Source organism: Sinocyclocheilus rhinocerous, unplaced genomic scaffold, assembly GCF_001515625.1.
Source record: "Sinocyclocheilus rhinocerous isolate Xijiao unplaced genomic scaffold, SAMN03320098_v1.1 scaffold588, whole genome shotgun sequence".
Lineage (NCBI taxonomy): Eukaryota > Metazoa > Chordata > Actinopteri > Cypriniformes > Cyprinidae > Sinocyclocheilus > Sinocyclocheilus rhinocerous.
Window position 1 is genome coordinate 869245 of NW_015635063.1, and position 24997 is coordinate 894241.

The window sequence follows — 24997 nt, forward strand, 5'->3', positions numbered from 1 at the left end:
ACTGTAGACGTGCTGCCTTCTTGTGGCAAATAAATGATAATACACAGAGCAGGAAACTATAGACAAACGAACAACGTGACAAAAGCCATATTAAATAGACTGTAACTCATACTTTTGCAAATAATTTTACAGCTGAACTTTTCTTTGATCTTTGTATAATTTTTACATTTACTTTTTGTGATCCAAATAAAGTATAAATGACAAAAAGTACATTGTACAGTATTTTGAACATAGTAACATGGTCATTTTTTTATGCTGACCATGGTATCTAAATATGGTATGACTTTTTAATATAGTAGCATTATAATACCATTACAATTATAATAGCATTATATCTATATTTCTCTGATAGTACCATGTTCCATGGTAATTTCATGGCATGAGAATATGATAATCATTCCGTATTAAGGTTATTTTATATATCAAAGTGCAAAGGTATTATCAACTTACACCATTATTTGTTTTTAAGTACTTTTTTGCCACAATAAGTATTTTTTCGAGGGCATTTTGATAGTATATTTCATATATAAAAAGGTTTATAGTGTCTATTGCCAAAATATATGAATATGCTAAATATAAGCTGTAAACAGTGAAGCTGTTTACAGCATGTATTTAGCCTAAATTTAGGCTAAATGCAAATATTGATTTTTTAAATATACTTTAAATGGCCAATAATTTATTGGTAGAAAATATATTTCCATAAATACATTTTGAAATAAATTTGAGCAAATATACTTTTTGAAATATATTTGAATATTGTCATTATGACATACCTTCTAGTGCCTGAGAGCAGCTGGTTTAAAATAAGAATGAAATAAAAGAAAACACGAACAAACTCGGTGTGAAGTGCAAGTTTATTATACGCTTTAAAATAAAGGTGCAAGATTTGTACATTTTAAAAAGACGACTAACAGAACATTCTTATACTTTAATAGCTTTTTATTGTGCCGTGTACATGTGTTAATAACAGTTTACATATAATGTGATTGCATTTTAAAGTGCCAGCCTTACTGAGGAGACCAGATCGCCCTCCTCACATTTGTCAAAAACACTTTGAACAAATAGAGAACGTGAAATAAACAGTCATCTTTCACATGTTCCAAAGACAACAGCTGAATCTAAATACCGCATAGCAATAAACCTTTAATAAATATGAATATGAACACAATCTTCCAGCATCCTGAGGACATTTCAAGCCTTCCTTCTAAGTTTGTGCTTTTTGCTTTATTGTTTTCTTTTGTTATTTCTTCTCTTTTTTTAAATATGATGCTATAATCGCCTGAGTTGAATATCAATACTTAGTAATATACATCTGGTAACTAACTACCTTCAGATAATTGATAGGATTGCTTATAACATTCAGTCAAAGATACACACGATAACATTGTAACACTGACACACTGATTGCACAGAGTTAAGGGCCTCAACGACAAACATATACAATATATTCATATTTATATAAATATGTATAGATTTATACTATAATTTATACGCTTGCTTATTTCAAAGAATATCGAGTATATTGTAAAATGTATGGCACTAGTTCTGTCTTTGGCTCACAAGTACACTACTGGACCATAAACATTAGCCTAAACTTGTTTGATTATATATAACTTGTCTTAAAATACAAATGAAGAATCGTTACAAATGAGAGAAATACCTTTGAACACCGTTGGCTCACAATATAAATAAAGTCTTTGTTTATAGATTTATATCAGTACATTTCAAACTGAAAATTTAATACTTATGTTTCACCTCACAAAGGTGTTGATTAAACACTTTACATGACCTACTACAAGGTTAGTTTAGGAAACACAACACTAAAATACAGATCAACCACTGGTTTACACACAGACCCCACTACAGAAAGAGGTTCGAGCTTCATTAAAAGGGTGGCGCGTCTTTGCTTGTCTTTATATTGTATTCACAAACCCAAGCACCGACTGTTACACATGATCCCAATGGATTTAAACTATGTTATAAGGTGACCGTGTAGCTATACGGGCTACGTAATCTGTAAATTAAAGATCTAAAGACATTGAGAAGAAGGACAGAACATATTGGACCACAATACGACGTCGAAACATAGCCATTAAATGTGTAGACCGGGCGACCGTCCTGTCGAGATGCCTGAGCCTTGAATATAGACACAGAGCTGCAGTTCTCTGCTCTTACAGGTCGTGACCCAGCCTCTCGATCTCATCGATGAGGAAATCGATGTCGGACTTGGTGACGGCGTGATTGGAGACGACCATTCGGAAGAAGTTGACCTTGTCTCCCTGTGGTTGGTATCCTACCATGGTTGTGCCACACTCCATCATCATTGCTTTGATCTTCGGCGCCACCTGCAGGGGAGACGGCGTAATTTATGACACAAGTTTGAACCAATTTTCTTTGTAAAATGATTCATTGTTTCAAAGGACTGGAAAAGTCATACATTGGTGGCACATGCTGACTCAAAACGGTGTAAATGGAACGAAAAGACAACCCAAATATGTACATATGATGGCATCCTCTACAAACTAATTGCAAATGTTTTCATGAAAGTGTTATTACATGTAATCTACGAATAATTAAATACCATTAAAGAACATGGGTTCACAAGATCAACAACATCTACACTCTTAAAAACTAAAAGTTCTTTATTGGCATCGATGGTTCCATGAAGAACCTTTAACATCCAGGGACCTTTCCCTTATTTAGCATTACATCACTTCCTCACCAATGGATCCTCTGCAGTGAATGGGTGCCGTCAGAATGAGAGTCCAAACAGCTGATTAAAAACATACACTCCAGTTCATTAATTAAAGTCTTAAACCGCTGCTTCTGGCCAAAATACCAGTCTATAATCCATAATAACACTTCCTCCAGTGGAAAAAGTCCATCTCCTGTTGGCTCTCACATCAAAATTCACCCACACATTTGTTTAGAGCTGTTCTGGACTGTTTTCGGTTGTAAATGGCGCTATTTCTCTCCTGATTCAGATGAAATGACAGTTTCACTGGAGGAAATGTTATTACAGATTATGGACTCGTATTTTAGCCAGAAGCAATGTCTTAATGATGGATTTGTTTCTGACATAACACGCAGCTTTTCACCTCACAAGGCATTAATGGATGGGCTGGAGTGGTGTTGATTATTGTGATGTTTTTATCAGCTGTTTGGACTCTCATTCTGACGGCACCCATTCACTGCAGAGGATTGATTGGTGAGCAAGTGATATAATGCTACATTTCTCTAAATCTGTTCCCATGAAGAAACAAACTCATCTTCATCTTGGATGGCCTGAGAGTGAGGACATTTTCAGCTGAACTATTCTTTTAAAACTGTTTTGAGCTTGAAGATTCTTTGGGACACCAAAATGGTTCTTCTATGGCAAACCCTCTTTTGGAAACTTTATTTTTAAGAGCATAGAGGCGAATCCTTGGAATTGTAAAATGTTTTTAACCTAAGGTTCAAAAAAGTATTACGTAATGAAGCCTCATCTGCTGAAATCACATGACTCTTTGATAAAAACTTCAAAACCACTGATTCGAAACAAGATTTATAAAATTCGTTTTGATCACTACCAGTTTGTGTGCTTGTTACTCTCATTTTGTATAATTGAAATGAGACGAAGTACCCTGTGTAGTTTCTCCCTTCGTTCGTCTCCATGTGGCATGCTACGCAAGCTTGGTGGAATATACCAGAAGCAAACATTTGTGTGCTGGGGCTGCAGAGAACAAAAGAAAGCAATAAGAAAAGTCATTACATGCAGTATTAGGTAAGCAGTTTTTTCAGTCTATACTTGAGTATGCGTGTGCCTGATACAAACCTGGCCCTCAAAGACCATTTCATATCCCTCACGGTTCTTGATTTTATTGTAGAGATATTCAGAAAGCTCCAGACATCTGTCAATGTGCTGCTCAAACCCAACTGTGCCCTGCACGGATAAAAATCACCAGTCAGAATAAAAATGTGTGTTTCTCAGCAAAATACTCATTGCTATAGCCACATAATTGTTTTTATTTTAAAATTTGGAAATATAGTGCATATATACACTGTAAAAAATGACTGTGAATTTAACGGTAAAAGACTGTAAAAATGCTACAGTAAAAACCTGTTAAATGGTTAATGGTAAATTCCCCTACTATATACGGTGAAAAACTGTATTGGACATTACATGTAATTTTACAGTAGTATACCGTTTTTGGAAGTGTATCATTTACAGTGAATAACCGTAAATTGACATTCCCAGAATTCCCTGCGTTACATTTCAAATTTGATGTTTTTTTGTTGAAATAACTATGTTTCTTCTTAGTTTTTTCTTATCAGTTTTGTATATTAAGGTTGTATGTTACACCTAATGTTGTTAAGGTGAGACACTGCAGGTAAATAGGGAAAAATATTAGCCAATAGTTATCACCTTACTTACCCAGTTGATTGATTACATTGATAATTGCAAACATTTTTTGTATTACAAGTTTTCTAAAATGTTATGTTTAAATATGCAAATGATCCATTATTTAATGAAATATGCTCTAATTTGCATACATTTCTAGTAAAAAAATCTGAACACTGGAAGTCAGTTTCAAAATTCTTGTTTCATTTTTTTGACATTAGAGTCAAATTTTTTTACAGAGGAAATTTTGGGTATCTCTTTTTGTCACAGAAAAATCTTTGAACAGCCAGAAAACAATATATTTTCACAATTTTTGGGGGAATAAAATGTTGTATATAATCAAGAAAATTATATATGAACAAATCCCTCTGTAAAACATTTCAGTTTCATGTGTGTTACCATGATGACATATAGTATATAGCAAATCTTAACTACCTAATTTTTTTCTTTTGTTGCAAAATGTATCACCTAGCTCTATATATAAAGTTGTACATATAAGTATGTCCAACTTTATCCACATACATACAATATACTCGTATATACTTGCAAATACCTGCTTGATTGTTTATTTTGTCACAAAATGTAAACTATATTATCGCCCAGCTCTAATCTGCTAAATGCAACTATAAGGTATGAAGATATTAAGATACATCATCATGATTTTCTGTGAAGCTGTTTTTGAAGCAATGTGTATTGTGAAAAGCACTATGTACAGTATATTAATTGATTTGACATGGCATAACAGCAGCTGTTGTGACCCACCTTGGCCTTCCACATGAGCCAGAATTTGAAGATGCCGTTTTTTTACCGTAAATTTTACGGAATTTTTTTTACAGTGTACCACTTTACCTGCATACATAATACATGATTATACGTACAGTATACTCAGGTAATATATATAAAGAAATATACTGTATAGCATATCTTGGCTTTGTGATTGTTTATATTGTTGCAAAAATGTAAACTATTATTGCAGATATGATATCAAACTATCTTTACATATATACAGTACATATATATATATATATATACACACACACACATATATATATATATTATTGCCCAGCTCTAATCTGCTAAATGCAACTATAAGGTATGAAGATATTAAGATACATCATCATGATTTTCTGTGAAGCTGTTTTTGAAGCAATGTGTATTGTGAAAAGCACTATGTACAGTATATTAATTGATTTGACATGGCATAACAGCAGCTGTTGTGACCCACCTTGGCCTTCCACATGAGCCAGAATTTGAAGATGTCTACATGTCTGCCACACTGGATGGCCTTGTCGCCGGTGTCGTAGGTCACATCGTACTGTTTGTCTGGTTGGAAGAGGTATCCAGCGCACATGGAGTTGCAGCCCTGCAGAATGCCCTGCAACAGAAACACATCTCCTGTGATCAGTAGCTGTATAACTAAACTTTAAATGAGTTTGAATTGACTTGATCAACGTAAATTCATTTAGCAGACACATTTATCTAAATGAGTTTGGTGCGTATCTGCATATCCAAATTTTTTGATCTTTTTCAGATTTGTACAGGATTTTTAATGTTTTTGAAAGAAGTGTCTTCTGCTCACTAAGGCTGCATTCATTTGATCAAAAGTACAGTAAGAACTAAAATATTGAGAAATATTACCATTTTTAAAAACTGTTTTGTATTTGAATATATTATATATAAAATGTCATTTTTTCCTGTGACGCAAAGCTGAATTTTCAGCAATTTTCAGTGTCACGTGATCCTTCAGAAATCATTCTAATATGCTGATTTGCTGCTCAAGAAACATTTCTGCTTATTATCAATGCTGAAAACAGGTGTGCTATGGATATTTTTGAAAAACTGATTTTTGTTGAATAGAAACTTCAAAAGAACAGCACTGATTTGAAATCGTTTGTAAGATTACAAATGTCTTTATTGTCACTTCTGGCTAATTTTATGTGTCCTTGCTGAATAAAAGTAATAATTTCTTAAAAAAAAATCTTACTGACCCCAAACTTTTTAACAGTAATGTACAGTATATAGATGGGCTTTTCCAAGGCAAATGTTAATGCCAGATGTAAATGGGGCCCTAGTGTGTGATAAATCCTGACTGTTTATGTCTTTGACTGTTTACTGTCTCACCTTCTCTCTAACCAGGATGGCTGAACATTGCAGTGGTACACCCATCATCTTATGAGGGTTCCATGTGACTGAGTTTGCTCTGAAACAAACAGACGTGGGTTTTCAGGTCACACTGCAAGTCATTTTAGCACCTCATCTCGTGTGATTTTTACATACCTCTCAATGCCGCTTAACTTGTGACGGTGTTTCCTGGACATCAGCAGTCCTCCACCCCAAGCACCCTAGACATGTACAAACACCACTGACTGAATGATTTAAGATTTATTAATTCATTTATTCAATGCTCCATTTATTATATTCATCTATTTTCATTACCATATCAGCAAATTCTGAAAGCACTAAATGGAAATGCATGTATATATTTGAATCAAACTTACATCTACATGTAACCACAGGTTGTACTTCTCGCAGATGTCGGCAATGTCATTGATGGGATCGAATGCTCCATATACTGTGGTACCAGCTGTTGCGTTCACAAACAGTGGCACGTAACCCTAAAATAAACATTCAAAATGTCATTCACTGCTGATAGTACATGGCCTAAAGATAGTGCCCTAACAGCAAGATCCCACTTTATTAACAGAGAGACTTAGAATTAGTACTTAAAGTTCAAATCAACCATGAATACCTGCTCCAGTATTGATCCACTGAACTCTTCAGGCACTGAGGTTAAATACTCTCACTCACTTGTCTTAGCAACATTGAGTCTGAGCATCTACTTACCTTCTGTTTGGCATCAATGATCTTGGCCTCTAAGTCAGTGGGTATGACACGCCCCCTGAAACAAGACAGCCAATTAGGTGTAAGTGGAAGCGACTCTAGCAAATAAAACATGAGCTTTGAAAGAAAGTAAGGTAGGGGTTATGAGCTCAAAAGAAGATGATACCTCTCATCTGTCTTCAGGAGAATTACGTTTTCTTTGCCAAATCCCAGCACTGCTCCTGCCTTTTTGATTGAATAATGACTCTGCAAAAAACAAACAGTGGAGTTGCCAATTAATCAAATGGCCAAATAGTATAAAATTAATGCAACTGTACACTAATGCTTCAAAAATAATACCATATTTGCTGATTGAAATGTAAATACTTGTTTTTAATAATAATTTTGGGCTTCTGATTCCGAAAATAGTGCTTGTTTTGCACGAGTATGCCACACATTTTGTAGAATATTTGCTTTCTATGATCATTTGTGAGGTGAAGTTATGGATATCCTTTAAAAAAACTGCCACTAAGACATAAGTCATATCTTCCTCTGAGCCAGGTTACAACGATTAAAAAAATTCTCAGCTGATTTTCAAGGTTAGAATTATGGCCAGTGACAGAAGAAAATGCAAACACGAGCCAGATGTTTTCTGCTACATATGTGGGTGTTTTTTGCAGATTTTGTGGGGAAAAAAACGTATTTAGCAAAGTTCTTTGACATTACATTTAATATTTGAATGTATTTTTTACAGTCCTTTGCAGATTGTAAGTTAAATGATAAATTTGGAATATTCCTTTTTGCCATTAAAACCAAAACTTTTGACTGCTTTTGTTATTTTAGTAAGTGCAATAAGCTGATATATACTTATCAAATGTGATATATAACATATAAAATATATTTTCGAGCTCAGCGTCAAATTAGGTAGCCTAATATTAGCGTTCTTGGCAAATCAGCCGATTTTGTTTTCTTCAAGATGCAAGGCTGTGTAATATATGACCCCTAGAGGCAGACAAATCCTCTGCTTAACTGCAGTGACAGTGAGTACTTACATGTTCAGAAGTGAAAAGCACGAGTCGTGGTGCTGCAGACATGCCTTTGGTTTTGACTTCAGGGAAATACTTGTACCGCGCAACCATCACACTGTACATGTTTGATATGGCACCACCTGTGAACAGATTCATCACCAAAATAAAATGTGTTAGCCAAAGGAATAGTCCAGCCAGCACGAAAATGTCATAATTTCCTCATCCCCTAATTGTATGCACAACCTACGGTATTTTTTATTAGGCTATGTGTTTTGGGTTACGTTTGTAATGGCGATATTTCATTATTCGGTTTGTTATGGACCAGTTTACCTGGTGAGAAGAGTGCATCGCCATCACCATTAGGCCATCCAATGATCTCTCTCATCTTCTTGAGGGTCAGTTGCTCCATCAGAACAAACACAGGAGCGATTTCATATGTGAACCTGAGCAACACACAGGAAGACCAGATTTAGTCACATGAGACTTGAAGCAGAAAGACTGAAATGGTATTTTCTTGTAAAACGTACTGTACTCCAGTAAGCTTTGTTTCATTTACACCATCGAAAACTCATCTTTTCCAGTGCAGAAAAATATCTATGTTTAGTTCTTGTATATCCACCTTATTTTTTAACGTAGGCTAACAGTGGGTCATTTGTAACTTGTATGTGCGAGACTTCCGGTGTTTTTGGCTTTCAGTTATTTTTAACTGTACAAAAACTGCACGTTATGCTTCCAAATAGGCTATTGCAAATCGGTCGCTATTTCTTTTCATATTATTTTAATTTATGATCGTATTCATTAACACACTGATTTGTAGCACAACCCTGTTGAAAAATCCAGCATATGCTAGTTAGGTAGCCTATGTTTTGAAGCATGGCTTCTGGTCATGAGCTGGTTTAGGCTGGTCCTAAGCAGGAGCTAGTTGCTTAAGACCAGCTTAAACCAGCTAAGGACCACCAGCTCAAACCAGCAGCATGCTTCAAAACATAGGCTACCTAACCAGCATATGCTGTTTTTTTTCAAAAGGGAAATACTACTGCACTTTTAGTTTGGCTACTTAATTAATATTTACTTATAGCCTATTGCAGCTAATGAATAGAAAGTGTGCACATTCACCAAAAAAAAAATAAAAAAATAGGGTTGTGGCCAGAAGGGATAAAGCTACGGCCAATAAATTAAATTTTATATCTAGTAGATTGTGTTTTCCCTGCTGACCATTACAAACATTACCCATCAACTTTTAACCATTATTATTATTATTATTATTTTATTTTCTAGTGATTTCTAATGATTTTGCAGTGTGTTTTGGGACATATTCCATTAGGACTTGGTTTTAACAAGCCACCAATAGAAGGCGACCAATTACCAGTAGAAACCCACAGGGTCCATTACAGTTTCCATTAAAACCAATAGCCTACAAGTCCCATTATAGGCTAACCAGTAAAACCATTACAAATTTTGTAATGGTGTCTGTTGTTTTTTTCAGCAGGGTTATTAACGTCTACACCTACCCCAACCCTAAACCTACCCCTTATAATAATGCAAAAACAGTCATTATTGTTGTGTGACAAAAATTACGCTATAGGACTATTGATGAGCGGCACAGTAGCCACAGCTGTATCCCTTAGTCTTAACCAAAAAATAGCTTAATTCCGCCTAGCAAAATAAGGTGGATAAAAATTATTTATTTATTTTAAATGTAACTTTACTTCGATTTTGGGCTGAAAATTGACAATTTGGACATGGTTAAGAGGTTCGTATTTATGCTATCAAATTAATAGCCTATTGATGTTCCACTTCTGCAAATTGTCAAAATCTGGCAACAACTGCTTCAGAGAATCACACAGTTCCTGCGGACATCACACACTGTTCCATCACAGATACATTCTGTCCCTCTCGGCTGCTTTGAATATCGCTAATTAAAAGACGGCTGTGATAGACTAGATAAGGGCTCATTTCAGGCTGTTTTAATGAAGGGAGTCAGTCCTCTGATGGCTATCTGTCCGTCTAAATGGAGGAGTTCATCCTGATGGGGGGCAGACAGCGCGCAAATGAGGGGACGGCTGCGCGCGCGAGATAAGACCGCTCTTCAGCACAAATCCATCTCATTCACAGAAAGGACGGACGAAAGAGGAGCGTGTGATGGAACACAACTAGGACACGGAGCAGCCCCGGGCAGACTCATTGTTCAGCTCCGTCACAAAAAGGAACAAAGATTGGAGACAGTAAAATAACGGGGAATCATCAATAACACGCAGCGAAAACATGATTCCAGCTGTCATAATGTCGTATAAATAGAACAATGTTTCTTGCGCAGGCTTATAACACGTGTTGGATTTGACAAATTACATTTTCATGTACAAAGGAGGAGAAACCAACAGGAAATTTAATATCTGCCTGAATGCACAATGCATATTGGGACCGTTTATTCACCTATATTATGAAATTAAAATGCATGATATACATTTGCATAGCATAAAATCATAATCAAATGCTCAAATAAAAACACAGCACGTTGGTCAAGTTTTTTATTTTATTTTTTTGGACAGTCTACAGATTCTCTTGTCAATGATTAGACAGCAAAAATAATTTTCTTTCCATTACAAAAATATGGGGTGGGAATTTTTTTCTTCTTTGAATTAAGTGCATTGGCAGATATTCTTTCTTATTTTAGCAAAACCCCACTTTATTTTGATACATTTTTTCAGAAAACAAGACTTTATGTCATGTCATTTTGCTTCTCAAGTAAATGTATCTTGATTTAAGAGTGTTTAGATATTTGTAATGGAAAACAATACAAAAATACTGAGTAAGAAAATCACTTTTTGCAGTGTAATACGAAATTTCAGTTTCAATAATGCGTAAATATTGTGTAAAGTAATTTTTACATTTTATTTACGGTATTATGCATTTAATATTATCAGAATTTTATTGCCATATCAATATCTGCATCAACCATTGAAAATCATTTGTCAAAGAGATAAACTATCAACCACCCAAAACACCTTGGCAACCACCTAGCAACACCGTAGAAACATACACAACCACCTTAGCAACCAGCTGGAAATATGACTCAAATTTCATGTAAATATCTCTTCTTGTCTTTTATGTGAAGCTATTTTAAGGGTGTTGGGTAGTTGTGTGTGTGTGTGTTTGTGTGTGTGTGTGTGTGTGTGTGTGTGTGTGTGTGTGTGTGTGTGAAGGTTGCAACAGCAGAAGCGACACTCTCAGCAGTGATGAAATGAAACGTTTTCAAACATTGCAGGTGAAATCCTTTCAAATGGGGCAGAGAGCGGTGGGAGGCCGACAGAACAGCTTTATCCCTGGAGCAAGACGATGGCATCATGTGGGAGAGATGGAGAAACGTTTATCCTGAGATTCTGAAAACGCTTCAGCGTCAGAGTGAAGCGCTAATCAACATCCTCCTCCCAGAGAGACTCCCACACTCTCATCTGCTGAACTAACACACCTCTGCCATTAGTGCTTCATGTTCAAGAGCCAACATGGTTCCATCCGCCTTCAGATACAAATATAGTGCTTTTTAACCTCATATTGATGCTTTACAGGAATGAGACATGAAGAAAGGGCACAATTCAAGGTTTAATACAGAAAAACCATCCAACACATCGATCGCCTCTTGACTTCTCAAATGTCAGCAGCACTTGAGGACGTTCTTTATTTATAAAGTGGTAAAAATCATATAAAGTAAATGTCACAAAGTAAAAAAAGAAAACACTACAAGCTGTTCTGAAACCTTAGTATCTACTGCATGTGAAAAATGAAAATGACTGTGTGCATCAAACAAATACAAAAAACACAGATTATACTAAGCTAATGGCATGAAAATACATCACAAACACACATATTTAGGGTGAAATAGGCAACAATTATAGAAGTGTATGCTCTTGCTTTGTCCGCCATATTACACTGAACTTATCACACCGCTCTCTGGGAATATCTTTTTATATGCGCCCTTCAAAGTGAAGTCGGAAATATCGTAATTATGAGTTCCAAGTACATGAATGACCAAGCAAAGTCAAATTCAAAGTGAAGCTTTGAATTGTAGATGACACATGACTTGTTGAGTTGCGACGTTTAAAGGAGCGGGTCGATATGAAACATGGCAGAAACACTGATCTAAAAGATAGATACTATTAACTATATATAGAGATAAGTGAAGGGAAAGCAAGTTTATTACTCAGTTTGGGTGATTTGCTGTATGTAACACAAACATTTAGCTGTAACACCATGTATAAGTAACCGAACAAATGAAACAACGTCATAATTTAAAGTGCTTTTTTTGTATTGGTCTAATAGAAAATCATGGTTAAACCGGTTTTGTTCGGTTTGGGTAAAAGAAAAATAACACTCTAACACACTAAAAAAGTTATTTTTGCTTGACACCACATGTTGATGTTCAGACACTGACAAGATTTTCTGACTTTTCTTGATAGAATGTAACAGAAAAGATGATGCATATTTTAAAAAAGATGACATTAAGGTCTTTTGAAGAGAATACTCATGTCTTTATTTATAGTATAGGTAAGCTAACACATTTATCATCATTTTGGTGAAATTAAGTTGTAAACATAATTGCCAAAAAATAGTTGCCAAATAGTATTGTATATTAATTATATACTATATATAGTATATATGTGACCCTGGACCACAAAACCAGACATAAGGGTCAATTTTCCGAAATTGATGTATGGTTTGTTAGGATATGACCATATTTGGCTGAGATACAACTATTTGAAAATCTGGAATCTGAGGGTGCAAAAAAATCAAAATACTGAGAAAATCGCCTTTAAAGTTGTCCAAATGAAGTTCTTAGCAATGCATATTACTAATGAAAAATTAAGTTTTAATATATTTACAGTAGGAAATTTACAAAATATCTTCATGGAACATGATCTTTACTTAATATCCTAATGATTTTTGGCATAAAAGAAAAATCTATAATTTTGACCCATACAATGCATTTTTGACTTTTGCTACAAATATACCCCAGCGACTTAAGACTGCTTTTGTGCTCCAGGGTCATTAAATTTATAATAAAAAATATTTAGCAATGTAATTTTTAAGTTGGTCCAAAGTATCATTTTTTTTCAGTGTTGAAATGAATAATTTTCATCATTTTGAATGCAGATGATTTTTTGTTTAGGCTAATTTTGTGTTTTATTTTCCCGACTTGGAGGTACGAGGTTCACACACGACCTTGAAAGCAGCATTACATGTCCAAAATGGGGATATCCTAGAGCAACATATTTATGCTGATCTATTCAAACAGATTTCATGTTGGAATGCAATTATGATGCCTTAAAATGCTGCCTATGTAGGCAGCTCACAATGGAACAGACCCTGTGAATATTCGATGTCACACTATTGAGAAACAAGCACTACAGAAATGCAAGTGTGCAAATATGATATGGATGTAAAAACTTTGATTCTTTTATGTTTTTGGCTCTGCTCTTCCTCTACATATTTGGTATGAATTAGCTTAAGAGGATATTAATCAAAGTAATTCCCTTTGGCCAAAACCCATTGTTCATAGTTATGGCAATTTAACAAGGCTTTTTTCATCTTAACTGACTTCTATTATAAGAAGCTCTCTATTTATATTAAGAAAGACAGCTGTAATGAAGTGCTCGGTCCTCTGAGATCAAAATGGCCTGCGGGAGTAAAATGCGATGGCCAGACTGCTCGGCCCGCAGGGACACGCTCTCCGACTGGCTGGTCCCAGCTGGCACACACTTCCTACCAGCCCACAGTCACACGCAATCAATGGGCTGTTAAATAGATTTGGTACAAGTCCATTCTGTGCTTTAGTGCTGTAAGACTCCTCAGTGCTGCACTAACAGCAGCAGCATAAGATTCATGAAAAAACCCATCAGCTTCTGTTGTATAGTTGAAGAAGGGGCTAGTTTTCACCTGGGGAACGGTTATAGCTTATTAAGTACCGGATTTTGATTCCAAATGTCCAGTTGCACAAATGCTTGTTCTTTCTAGTAATAATTTGGGTGATTTATATTATATAAAAAAAGGGAAAATTTATGGTAAAGAAAAAAAATGGCCAGAACTTTACCAAAAACTAGCAACATTTTAGGGTTTTATGAATTTGACTTAAATTTACAGTAAAAAAAACTGATATAAAGTTAATATACCAACCTACTAAAGTATATTAACTAATAACATAACAACATAGTTGGTAAAGAGAAAGACACATGATGAATCAAATCTCAGCACAAGCCAGGGTTTAGGCTAGTTGACTAAAATTAAAACCAAAACTAAAACCATAAAAGAACATTTTTGGTACTTGAAATAAAAAATGTTAAATGAAATAAAAGAAAATATAAAAATCTATTTATTTCACAGTTGCTAAGGCAACATTTCTCATTTTTATTTGTATTTATTTCATATTTCTTTTATTTCATATTTATTTTAACTCGATGTACTAAAATAACTAAAACTAATACTGAAAATAAATATTAAAATTATATTGTCATATATAAAATAAATAAGAACAACTAAAAATGACAAAACCACACAAAACTATAATTTTTTTTACTAAAATTAAAATGAAAACAGAAAATATTAATATATAATTCATATTAAATATGAATTATATGAATTGATAAAAATGAATATATATATATATATATATATATTTTTTTTTTTGGGGAAACCATAATACATTTTTTATAGGATTCTTTGTTGAATACAAAGTTCAAAATAACAGCATTCATTTAAAATAAAAATGTAATAAATGTTTTTACTGACACTTTTGATCAATTTAATGCATCCCTGCTGAATAAAAGTATTATATTCTTTAAAAAATAAAAAATCTTAAACTTTTGCACGGTATTGTATATAAAAACAGTGATATCACCAGGGTTTCCAAAAGTATTTGTGGCCCCACTTGAAAATGCAGTTTATTGCATTAGTAAATATCAAATCAAGTGACTGTGGTCATTAGATCATTAGCGTTCTCCGTTTGCTGTCATATATTACCTATAAATTAAATTATAAGCAAGTCAAACTCATTTGAAAACACATTGAATTTAAATTGCTCAACTGTAAACATAACAATTTCCAAAACTGCTCTTTTCAAATGATCAAGATATAACTTGTGTGAATAAATAGGAAGAACCTGTCATAAATGAATTATCATATAATATCATAATCAGCTCAAATCTATGTTGTCAGCTGTAAATGATATTAATTAAAGTTAAAGCTTGACTGGTTGCATGATTGGACGGTGTGGTAATTGCTCCATGGGCCTGTACCTGTTCTGACTCCATACTTGAGCGTGTCTCTGCAGTCCACCAGGATCTGCTCCAACGACTCTGGTTGGTCAGACAGCTCCAGGTTGAAGCCCTCCATCCCCTCCAGGAGCTGGTGAGGGTGATGGAAGTCCAGCACTTTGGTGGATCTGTCAAAGGTCTTGCGCACATAATTGGTGAGGATCTCCACGACCTCAAGAAGAAACTGGATTGTGGGCTCCTCGCCATTTTTAGCAGGCAGCAGATCTGGAATTTAATGAGTCAGTATATGCGAGTCAGCATATGGGGGTCAAAAGTCAGCTAGTTGAGGTGAAAAGTCTAAAAACCACACTGAAAATTAGGGATTTGTTTTTTTCTAATACTTAAAAATACCTGGTTCTGATTTCGAAATAATTAAGAAAAATTATAATTAAAAATGAAGAGATTTTAAGATCATGCCTTATAGGTACTGACTGACATTGATCATGCGTTTTTGCATGGAAGCACAACATGCTTTTCATCTGAAATCTTGAAAAAAATAAATAAAAATTCAATAGTTTTACTGATAATACACGTTGGAAAGAAAAAAATATATTAAATATTAAAATATATATTTTCCTGATATCTTCACTTGGTCAATGGGTCCATCTGAGACAACTTGTGAAAATATCAGCAATAAATAAATAAATACATATTTTTACTATTTACTATTACTATCCTAAATATTAATAAAAACTAGTATTTCAATGATTCTAAAGTAACATTGGCACAAGCTGAGATAAATATTAATATATAGAATTTGCACAGTGTCATATACAAAACACCATCATGGTAACACAAGTGACACTAAAATAATGCAATAAACAGCATTCATTTAACAACATAAGATAACATAATACCCTAATGTACATAACTGATAGCAAAACACTAAGAAGAAACATCATTATTTCAGTGAAACCCCATCAAATGTGAAGTATCACAGGAATTCAATTTAGAGTTTTTCCACTGTAAATCATAAGATGATGTGTTCTTTTTGACTTCCAAAAACTGTAAGTTTTACTGTAAAATTAGATGAAATGTCCCATTGGATTTATCACAGTTTTCACTGTGTACAGAAATGTAAATAACGGGATTTACCATAGCTTTTTTACAGTATTTTACCATTAACATTATGAACGTTTTTAGGTAGACTTGAAGGATTGTGCCGATACAGAAAATGGCATTAAAAAAATAGAAATATTCCCTGGAGAAAATAAGTGACAACCAGCCCCCAGTCTTTCCCATACCTATGTGTTTTCTGCCATTTAAATGGAAACAAAAATATTCAATGTGTCAGTGCAATCTATACTATCGTTTCTTTGCAAATCGCATGAGCAACTCATCAGACAGAAATGTCCAATAGAACAGCTCCGTTCAATTTGCTCTTTATATCAGCAGTGAAATGTGTAACTCTATGGGCTGATCAATATGCAATCTCACAGGCCTGGAGGGGTTACAGCATTCAGACACATCACTCGATACAGCCTTGACAAAGACAGCGCCTCGAGCCATAGCGTTCAAACAAACCCTTTACATAACCTCAGAGCAACGGAAATACTTATATATGTAACACAGACGACGTGTTGTTATTGCCGAATGACCCCAGCGAGAGGACAGGAGATGGGTGGGTTCGAGTAACTCACATGTTAGTGTTGGCAGTAGAGGTGAGCCATTCTCCAGCCAGACCGATGATGTCCAGACCAGACGAAAGCTGATTGAAGAATCTAGGATGACCTAGAAGAAGAGATTTGACAGGAACTATAAGTACAAAAAAAAAATCTCTCATGCTCACCAAGGCTGCATATATTTGATCAAAAAATACAGTAATATTGTGAAATATTTTTTACCACTTAATATAACTGCTTTCTATTAATATATTTTAAAACATAATTTATTCCTGTGATGCAAAGCTAAATTTATTCTTTAAAAAATAAAAAATCTTAAACTTTTGCACGGTATTGTATATAAAAACAGTGATATCACCAGGGTTTCCAAAAGTATTTGTGGCCCCACTTGAAAATGCAGTTTATTGCATTAGTAAATATCAAATCAAGTGACTGTGGTCATTAGATCATTAGCGTTCTCCGTTTGCTGTCATATATTACCTATAAATTAAATTATAAGCAAGTCAAACTCATTTGAAAACACATTGAATTTAAATTGCTCAACTGTAAACATAACAATTTCCAAAACTGCTCTTTTCAAATGATCAAGATATAACTTGTGTGAATAAATAGGAAGAACCTGTCATAAATGAATTATCATATAATATCATAATCAGCTCAAATCTATGTTGTCAGCTGTAAATGATATTAATTAAAGTTAAAGCTTGACTGGTTGCATGATTGGACGGTGTGGTAATTGCTCCATGGGCCTGTACCTGTTCTGACTCCATACTTGAGCGTGTCTCTGCAGTCCACCAGGATCTGCTCCAACGACTCTGGTTGGTCAGACAGCTCCAGGTTGAAGCCCTCCATCCCCTCCAGGAGCTGGTGAGGGTGATGGAAGTCCAGCACTTTGGTGGATCTGTCGAAGGTCTTGCGCACATAATTGGTGAGGATCTCCACCACCTCGAGAAGAAACTGGATTGTGGGTTCCTCGCCATTTTTAGCAGGCAGTAGATCTGGAATGGAGTGGACCATGAACATGTGAGTCAGCATATTTTACATATCTATGGTTTATGTGCAATGTGTTGACAGGTGGAGCAATAATAATAATAATAATAATAATAATAATAATAATAATATAGTGGAGGTGAAAAGTCTAAAAACCCACACTGAAAATTAGGGATTTTTTTTCATCTAATCCTTAAAAATACCTGGTTCTGATTTTGAAATAATTAAGAAAAATATAATTAAAAATAAAGAGATTTTAAGATTCTGCATTATTTATAGGTCGATAATCAGTTACTGACACTGATCATGTTTCTGCATGGAAATGCATAAAATTCTGAAATAAAAATAAAACTAATAAATTAATAAATTAAAATCTATCTATCTATCTATCTATCTATCTTGCTGATATATGTTTTCATGGTTTTAGCTTACAATAATATACGAACAATCAAATTTCATCTCTTTATCTTTTAAGTGTTTGATTTAGATGAAGCAAGAAGTTTCAGAAGTTTAACACTTTCTGGCATATTTGTGCATACAGCAGCGTATGAAAACATGATTCAGAGTGAGTTTTGTCGTTACCTCGAGCGAACAGGTTGGAGAAGTCCGTCTCTGCGCGCGTGAAGCGCTCGCTGTTGTCACACATCTGGTTCTTCGCGCTCTCCTTGAAGGCGCCCACCATCCGACTCTTCTCATCCAGACTGTTGTTCTTCTGCAGGAAACCTGCATCATTACAACACGGGGAAGAATTGCAAAACATATCCTCAGCCTTGATTCTGGATGCTAGAGGGAAAAAGTTTTATCTCCAACCAGTTGCTTTAACATAAGCAACTAAACAGCAGGCTTGCTCTCTGATATTTATACCTAAGGGGGATTCCAGTGGTTGGAGTTTTAGTAGGACATCGCTATTTATGGATTGCTGGAGGTTCAGAGGTGTTACTGTAGCCATGCCATCAGAGGACATGTAGGGTGTGTGTTTTTTGGATCATGAAACACTATTGAAACACGGTCGAGTCTGGGTCTGTCATCCTTCACAGATTCCGCTTGACTGACTAGATGATCCATGCCATTAACTGCCGACAGGCACATTCAGTAGCCTACACCGAAGCTCCCATCTGTCGAGGATGGTTTACTGCAGCATCTTACGTGATCATGGACAAACAGGTTTAGGCAAGGCTTAAAGACCCAATTATATTTAAAAATAAAGGTAGTTTATTGGCATCGATGGTTCCATGAAGAACCTTCAAGAATCCATTAAAGGTTCTTTATAATGGAAAAACGTTCTTTAGATTTTTTAAATGTTCCAAAAATGGTTCTTTTAAGAACTGATCACTTTGGGGAACCCAAATGGTTCATCAGAAACCCGATTTGGAACCCTTATTTTTAAATGTGAAAGAGAGCAAACACCTAGCAGTACAAAATATGTATATTTTTCAATCATAATTCATAGGCTACATTTTGTACTGACTGGTTTTATTTATGGAGGACTGCTTAGAGCCACTAAATATTGTAAAACATGGGTGATAGATGGTTGGTAAGATTATAAAGAATATTTAACAGCATATTTCCTTAAGAGTATCCGTCTTTCGGTCACGAGGGCCGGGCTGTCTTTGCGTGCCGGTTATCTCTCTCATTTTGAGCAGGACTATCACACAATATTATCAGAGAAAACAGACCCCCCCCAGTTAATACTCCCCAGTTAATACTCCCCTCTGCCCACCACGCAGCCCTTCTCTCTCATTCAGGCTCGGTTCTGATAAGAGCTAATGACTATTCGATGTCGTAAATCTTTGGCGATGCGCTGAACATCAAAAGGCGACACGATTTTATTGCGGTTATCAAAATAGATTTTTCTGTTTTCTCGCAAGCTAAAGACCAAAAGCTTTTTGGTCTCCACAAGCACGTTAAGCATGTTTATTGTGCATGAAATTGAAATAAAACACACATTCTGATTAAATAGCTGTACAAAATCATTTACGCTTGATATATGCTGAATATTACAAAAGATATGACTTCACACTCTGGATTAGGCATTAATTTCATTTATTTTCGTTTCTTTAAATGTAATCAAAATCTATTTCTGCATGAGCTCTCTCCAAAGAAATAAACTAAGACAAACACATAATGAAATACATGAATGCATAAAGAAAGAAAACAAATTTTAAAGAAATAAAGACATTTTATTTGTATATTTTTATTATTTATATATATATATTTTTACTTTATGCATTCGCGTACGTTCAATTTATCCCTGTAGTACAAAATAATTTTAATGACACTATTTTAATGACAGAACGATCATTCAAGTTTTCATTTTGTGTGTTTTCCTGTAGGTTGTAACATATACATTTTATTATTAATTAGCTATATGGTTTTTGCAATAATCAGCGCATAATATCATTACATGTCCATTTTTTTTAAATGAAGGCGAAATTAAACCCAGAAGACGCTGCCTTTAGATACGAGAATGAAGCGACTAAAAGTTCACCAGGAGCAATGGCCACATCCTCCCAGACGTCAGCATCTTAAAAACACCCAATCCTCTTCACATCTTTTAGCAGGCTATAAAAAGCAGCGTGGCGTAAAAAGACAAGTTGAGAGAGAGAGAGAGAGAGAGAGAGAGAGAGAGAGACAGAGAACCACCCACTAGGAAACTAATAGACTAGAGAGCAACACCGGCAGCCCTTTTTTCTCCTGATATATAGAGTTTCACTGTAGAACAAATCCAGTTACGAAAACCTATCTAACTGACCGTGAGAGAATATTTCCATTCAGACCCTGACGATTCACAGCACTCTCTAGGCTATTTTTCTCTTGTCTTGCTAAGCGTAAACCTCTCCTTTCGGGCTGATTTCTATTCCTTTGTCCGGAAAATAATAATGCGAGTGAACAAGGGGTGATATGGGGGAACAAAAGACTAAGACCCTGTTCGCACAGTAGCCTACAGGGTAAATATCAGCTCGCTGACCTTTGGTGTGATGGAAACACGTAATGACAGTCACTTGCTCCCTATCTAGGGCACAAATGTATTCACACCTGGGGTCAACAGAGCAACAACAGCATGGATAAAGGTGCCGTTGGTTTTGGCACCTTGAGTGACCCCACTGATTGAAATGATGTTGGCTGAAACTTACCACAGATCTTCATGCCCAGTTTCCTCGTGCATCCGTGTGCAACCCCGTACCACGCGTCGCCGGCTAAAACGAGACGTTTGGAGAGCTGTTCAACATCTCATATTTCATTTTATTTTTTTATGCTATGGGTGAGGATGTGTGCGCCTAATAAAGCAGGGTCAACATGCATTGACGCAGAAGGCAATGAATGAGCGCAACAGATTTGGGTCTTTGCCGGCTCTGTGGCTTTTTTCTTCTTCTTCTGTGTCTATTTCAGGTTTTTTGAAAGGAAGCAATATAGGCTATCAGAGAGGCAGGCAGCTAATAGATGGTGGCACACATCCGGCAAAGAGGCGGTTTAAAATAAGCGGGCATGAAATGAGGTCTCGGAATTAACTGAGTGAAACGCTTGTGTTTGACTTGCCAGCCGCCATACAGTGAGACTAGAGAAAATGTACCATGGATGACCCCCAGCATTAGTGACCAGACAGATGCCAATGAAACAAAAATGCACACACACTCACAACATTTTGAATAGCATGAACAACAATATTCATAACGTTTTGAGCTTGCATTTTTATATAAACAATATAGTGTGTTTGCATGAAATGTGCATAGAAAAGGAAACGAAGCAGATTTGTTATTAGGCCTATTATCAATAGTTTGATATGAATTGATCTCATCCTCCGGGGTGGGTTGTGTCTGGAGGCTGATCTAGCTCTATCTGCCCCGGGCGCGCGCTGTCAGCACGAGGCAGAGACAGCACGCGTCCCTCAGGTCAGTGAGCGTGAGATAGAGCTTGGCAGGGAGATAATAGCAAAACACGCAGACAATACACACACACACACACACGCACGCACGCACAATAAAACAACACAACATATCATTCTCTTGACAACATGAATTAATAACAAAATGTATATAACATAAACTATATAACATATGTACTACGTCGTTATATTATTGGATCGTTTATTTCTGTGAATGACGTTTTAAAAGATTTTATTTATTTTTTACATATATACACAAAGGCACACTAAGGTTTATTAAACCCGATCAAATCAGATCAAACCCGTTTATTTCATGCATTCTTTCCCTGACTCGGGCATTTTAAGTATCCTACATTTACAAAGGAAACTGTGAATTGGACCGTGATGGCGGGTAATTTTTGTAATTACGCTATTAAGGTGGGACTGTTGAGAGCAGACGATGGCTGATTGCTGTTATTTAAGCTGCCATAAAAACGTAGCAAAAAACAGGACTATTGTTATAAGATCGGTACCATAATTAACTGCAACACGTAATTAGGCAGAAGTAGGATGCTTTTATTTTAGAGTAAAATTAAGAATATAATTTTATTTGTAATCTCCATATATGAATTCCTACTAAAATCATACCCAAAACGAACAAGAGATAAAATAATCGTACATAAGATTATTATTATTAGTAGTAGTAGTAGTAGGCTATTATACACATCTGCACACATCGTCTGTTTATTGATCTCTCTCTGTTCCTCCACTTTGATCCTGAAATTTAAGAATTTACATTTTTATGACAAAAGCCTTAGGAGTTTCCGTTTTAACATCTATCTATCTATCTATCTATCTATCTATCTTCAGATAATTTATCATTTGTCTCTCTAGCTGTCTCTGTCAGCTAATAGACATTTCACAGGGTGCTGTGTGTTTTTTAAGGCAGTGATGAACATCGCCACCCCACGGAGTAAACAAGCCAAGTGAAAAACGCGTTATCCAGAGAGACCTACTTGTGGCAGGTTGTCGTAAATTAGCCGTGTTTGGGTCCATATCAGGAGCCGAGGAAGAAGGTGCAGAAGACGCCATCAGTCCAGGAGAAACACCTCACAGCTTTCAGACTGAAGAAGAAAAAAAAAAACACTAAACGGAAAATATGGAGAATTAGGACAAAGTGATTGCACAAATAATACTAAATAATACCGTCCTGTGTCTCATATACTGCTTATAAAAACAAAAACAAGCGTTTTTGTTTTCAAGGAATCTCCAGCATAATTTCACGCATCTGTGATATCCTTCTGAAATGGCAGTAATTCACTCCCCGTCACAAGGATAATTTGTCTTGTGTTCTGTCACGTTCAGAAATGCGCTCTGATAGAGCAGCGCACCTAAAAGCGCATCCAAAGCGCGAGAAATAAGCAACACACTTAAGAAATAACGAAAAGAATTGTAGGTAAGTTCCGAAAATAACCCGACCTATATAACTTGGTATTTTGGATGGCGGTCCGGTTCTTGCTCTCCAGACGCACCTCTGAGCTCCAGCGCGCAGCAGACCGTGAAGTCTGACTTAATTGGCTCTGTAACGAGGTCTTTAAAACGAATCATTTAAAACGCAGAAATGAAGAATCTGCTCACTTCAACCGCAGCATAACAAAGGCGACGAAGTCAGGACAGAGAGGATCATTTTGAAGGCATTATTAGCGATGATGACGATGATAAATATGCTTCTTTGTGTCAGATGATTTTACAGAAGGTCAGAAGCTCAGTTCGTTTAACCGATGCTCACTCCCCCAAAAGAGAGAGAGAGAAAATGAATAGAAAAAGAGTGACTTATTGATTTCTCAATTAAGATGATCTTTAAATGTCTTCAAATAACGCGCATCAATCACTGTCGGAGTTAGTGAAATATGGCCCAAAAAAATCATTGCGCTGCTCATGTGTTAAATTACACCATGTTTTTAGATCATCATTTTGTCAGACACGTTCCTATAAGATCACAATATTGGCAGAAACTGGCTTATATCTGCACATGCATTTATTATCATCGAGTATAAAAAGCATAATTAAGTTTCTGCTCCTCTTTCAAATATTCTTATCCTCCTCCTAACATTGCAGACAAGAAAAAGGGCTTGCATTTAGATCAAAACGCAGAAGGTGAGCGCTTACCTTACGAAGTCACAGGTGTCACAATAAAATCCAGAAAAACGGAGGCACACGGAGGATGTTTCACACCGCGTGATGTGGCTGTGAGACGCTTGATCTCAGAAAACCAGAAGAGTGAACAAGAAAATAAAAACCCATCCAGCGCCAATTCTTGATTCAGTGTTTATCCTTCAAAAGGCGACAGGAGAATCTCCAAAAATTCACTTCTGCTGTATTTTTCCACCGGTTAATATCCACGGGTTTGTCTCGAGATTATTAAATGGACTCAAGCCATCTGACACATGAAGTTTAATTCTCCGAGTAAAATATATATATACACACACACACGTCAAAATACCGTGGGAGTGAGAAACCGGTGAGTGAGAGAAAGAGAGAGAGGGGCAGAGAGTCAGACAGTGAGACATCACGAGGACGAGAAACATCAGGTGCTTCTTGTTATTTTGGAGGGAAACCATAAACAATTTTTATTCTGTGTTAATTTAACAACATTTTTAGAATCTGTTTTTTTTCTTTAATTGCATGACTTGTGGATCAGCCCCGGTATAACCTAGATGAGACGTCTGGAACTATAACAACACCGACATCCACGAGGTGGCAACAGAGAACAGACCAACTTGAACTTGAATGAAGGATTTTTGGGCAGCGCCCTGGAAAATCACTTGAACTGCTGTGTACATGCTTGTAAGATCGTTTATTTTAGAACCTCTGCTGATTACGCTTGTCAATACTGACGACAACTTTTCATTGGTTGTTGTTAATTATAAGTGCGCAGTATCATTACTGCCTTTTCAGCACTTGGACAGCTCCGCTCAGCCAATACCTGC

At 35.8% G+C, this 24997-nt stretch overlaps 1 protein-coding gene across 4 annotated transcripts; it reads right to left on the minus strand.

The window, feature by feature from the left end:
- Positions 1-842: 842 nt before the first annotated feature.
- Positions 843-24523, minus strand: LOC107746600 (glutamate decarboxylase 1-like). 4 transcript variants are annotated; one of them, XM_016560881.1, is made up of 17 exons: positions 24177-24523; positions 23024-23131; positions 21280-21342; positions 18728-18868; positions 17911-18153; positions 17174-17264; positions 8560-8672; positions 8254-8369; positions 7389-7468; positions 7226-7280; positions 6880-6996; positions 6659-6723; positions 6503-6581; positions 5607-5756; positions 3815-3922; positions 3623-3712; positions 843-2345 (listed from the first exon to the last, which is right to left on the minus strand). In XM_016560881.1, the coding sequence occupies exons 2-17, from the start codon at positions 23097-23099 to the stop codon at positions 2172-2174; spliced, it is 1761 nt and encodes a 586-aa protein (XP_016416367.1). In that variant the 5' UTR covers positions 23100-23131; positions 24177-24523; the 3' UTR covers positions 843-2171. The 4 variants fall into 4 exon arrangements, with proteins under 4 accessions (XP_016416367.1, XP_016416368.1, XP_016416369.1 ...); XM_016560882.1 differs by having other exon boundaries at positions 23024-23153; XM_016560883.1 differs by lacking the exon at positions 24177-24523 and adding an exon at positions 23487-23624.
- Positions 24524-24997: the final 474 nt, after the last annotated feature.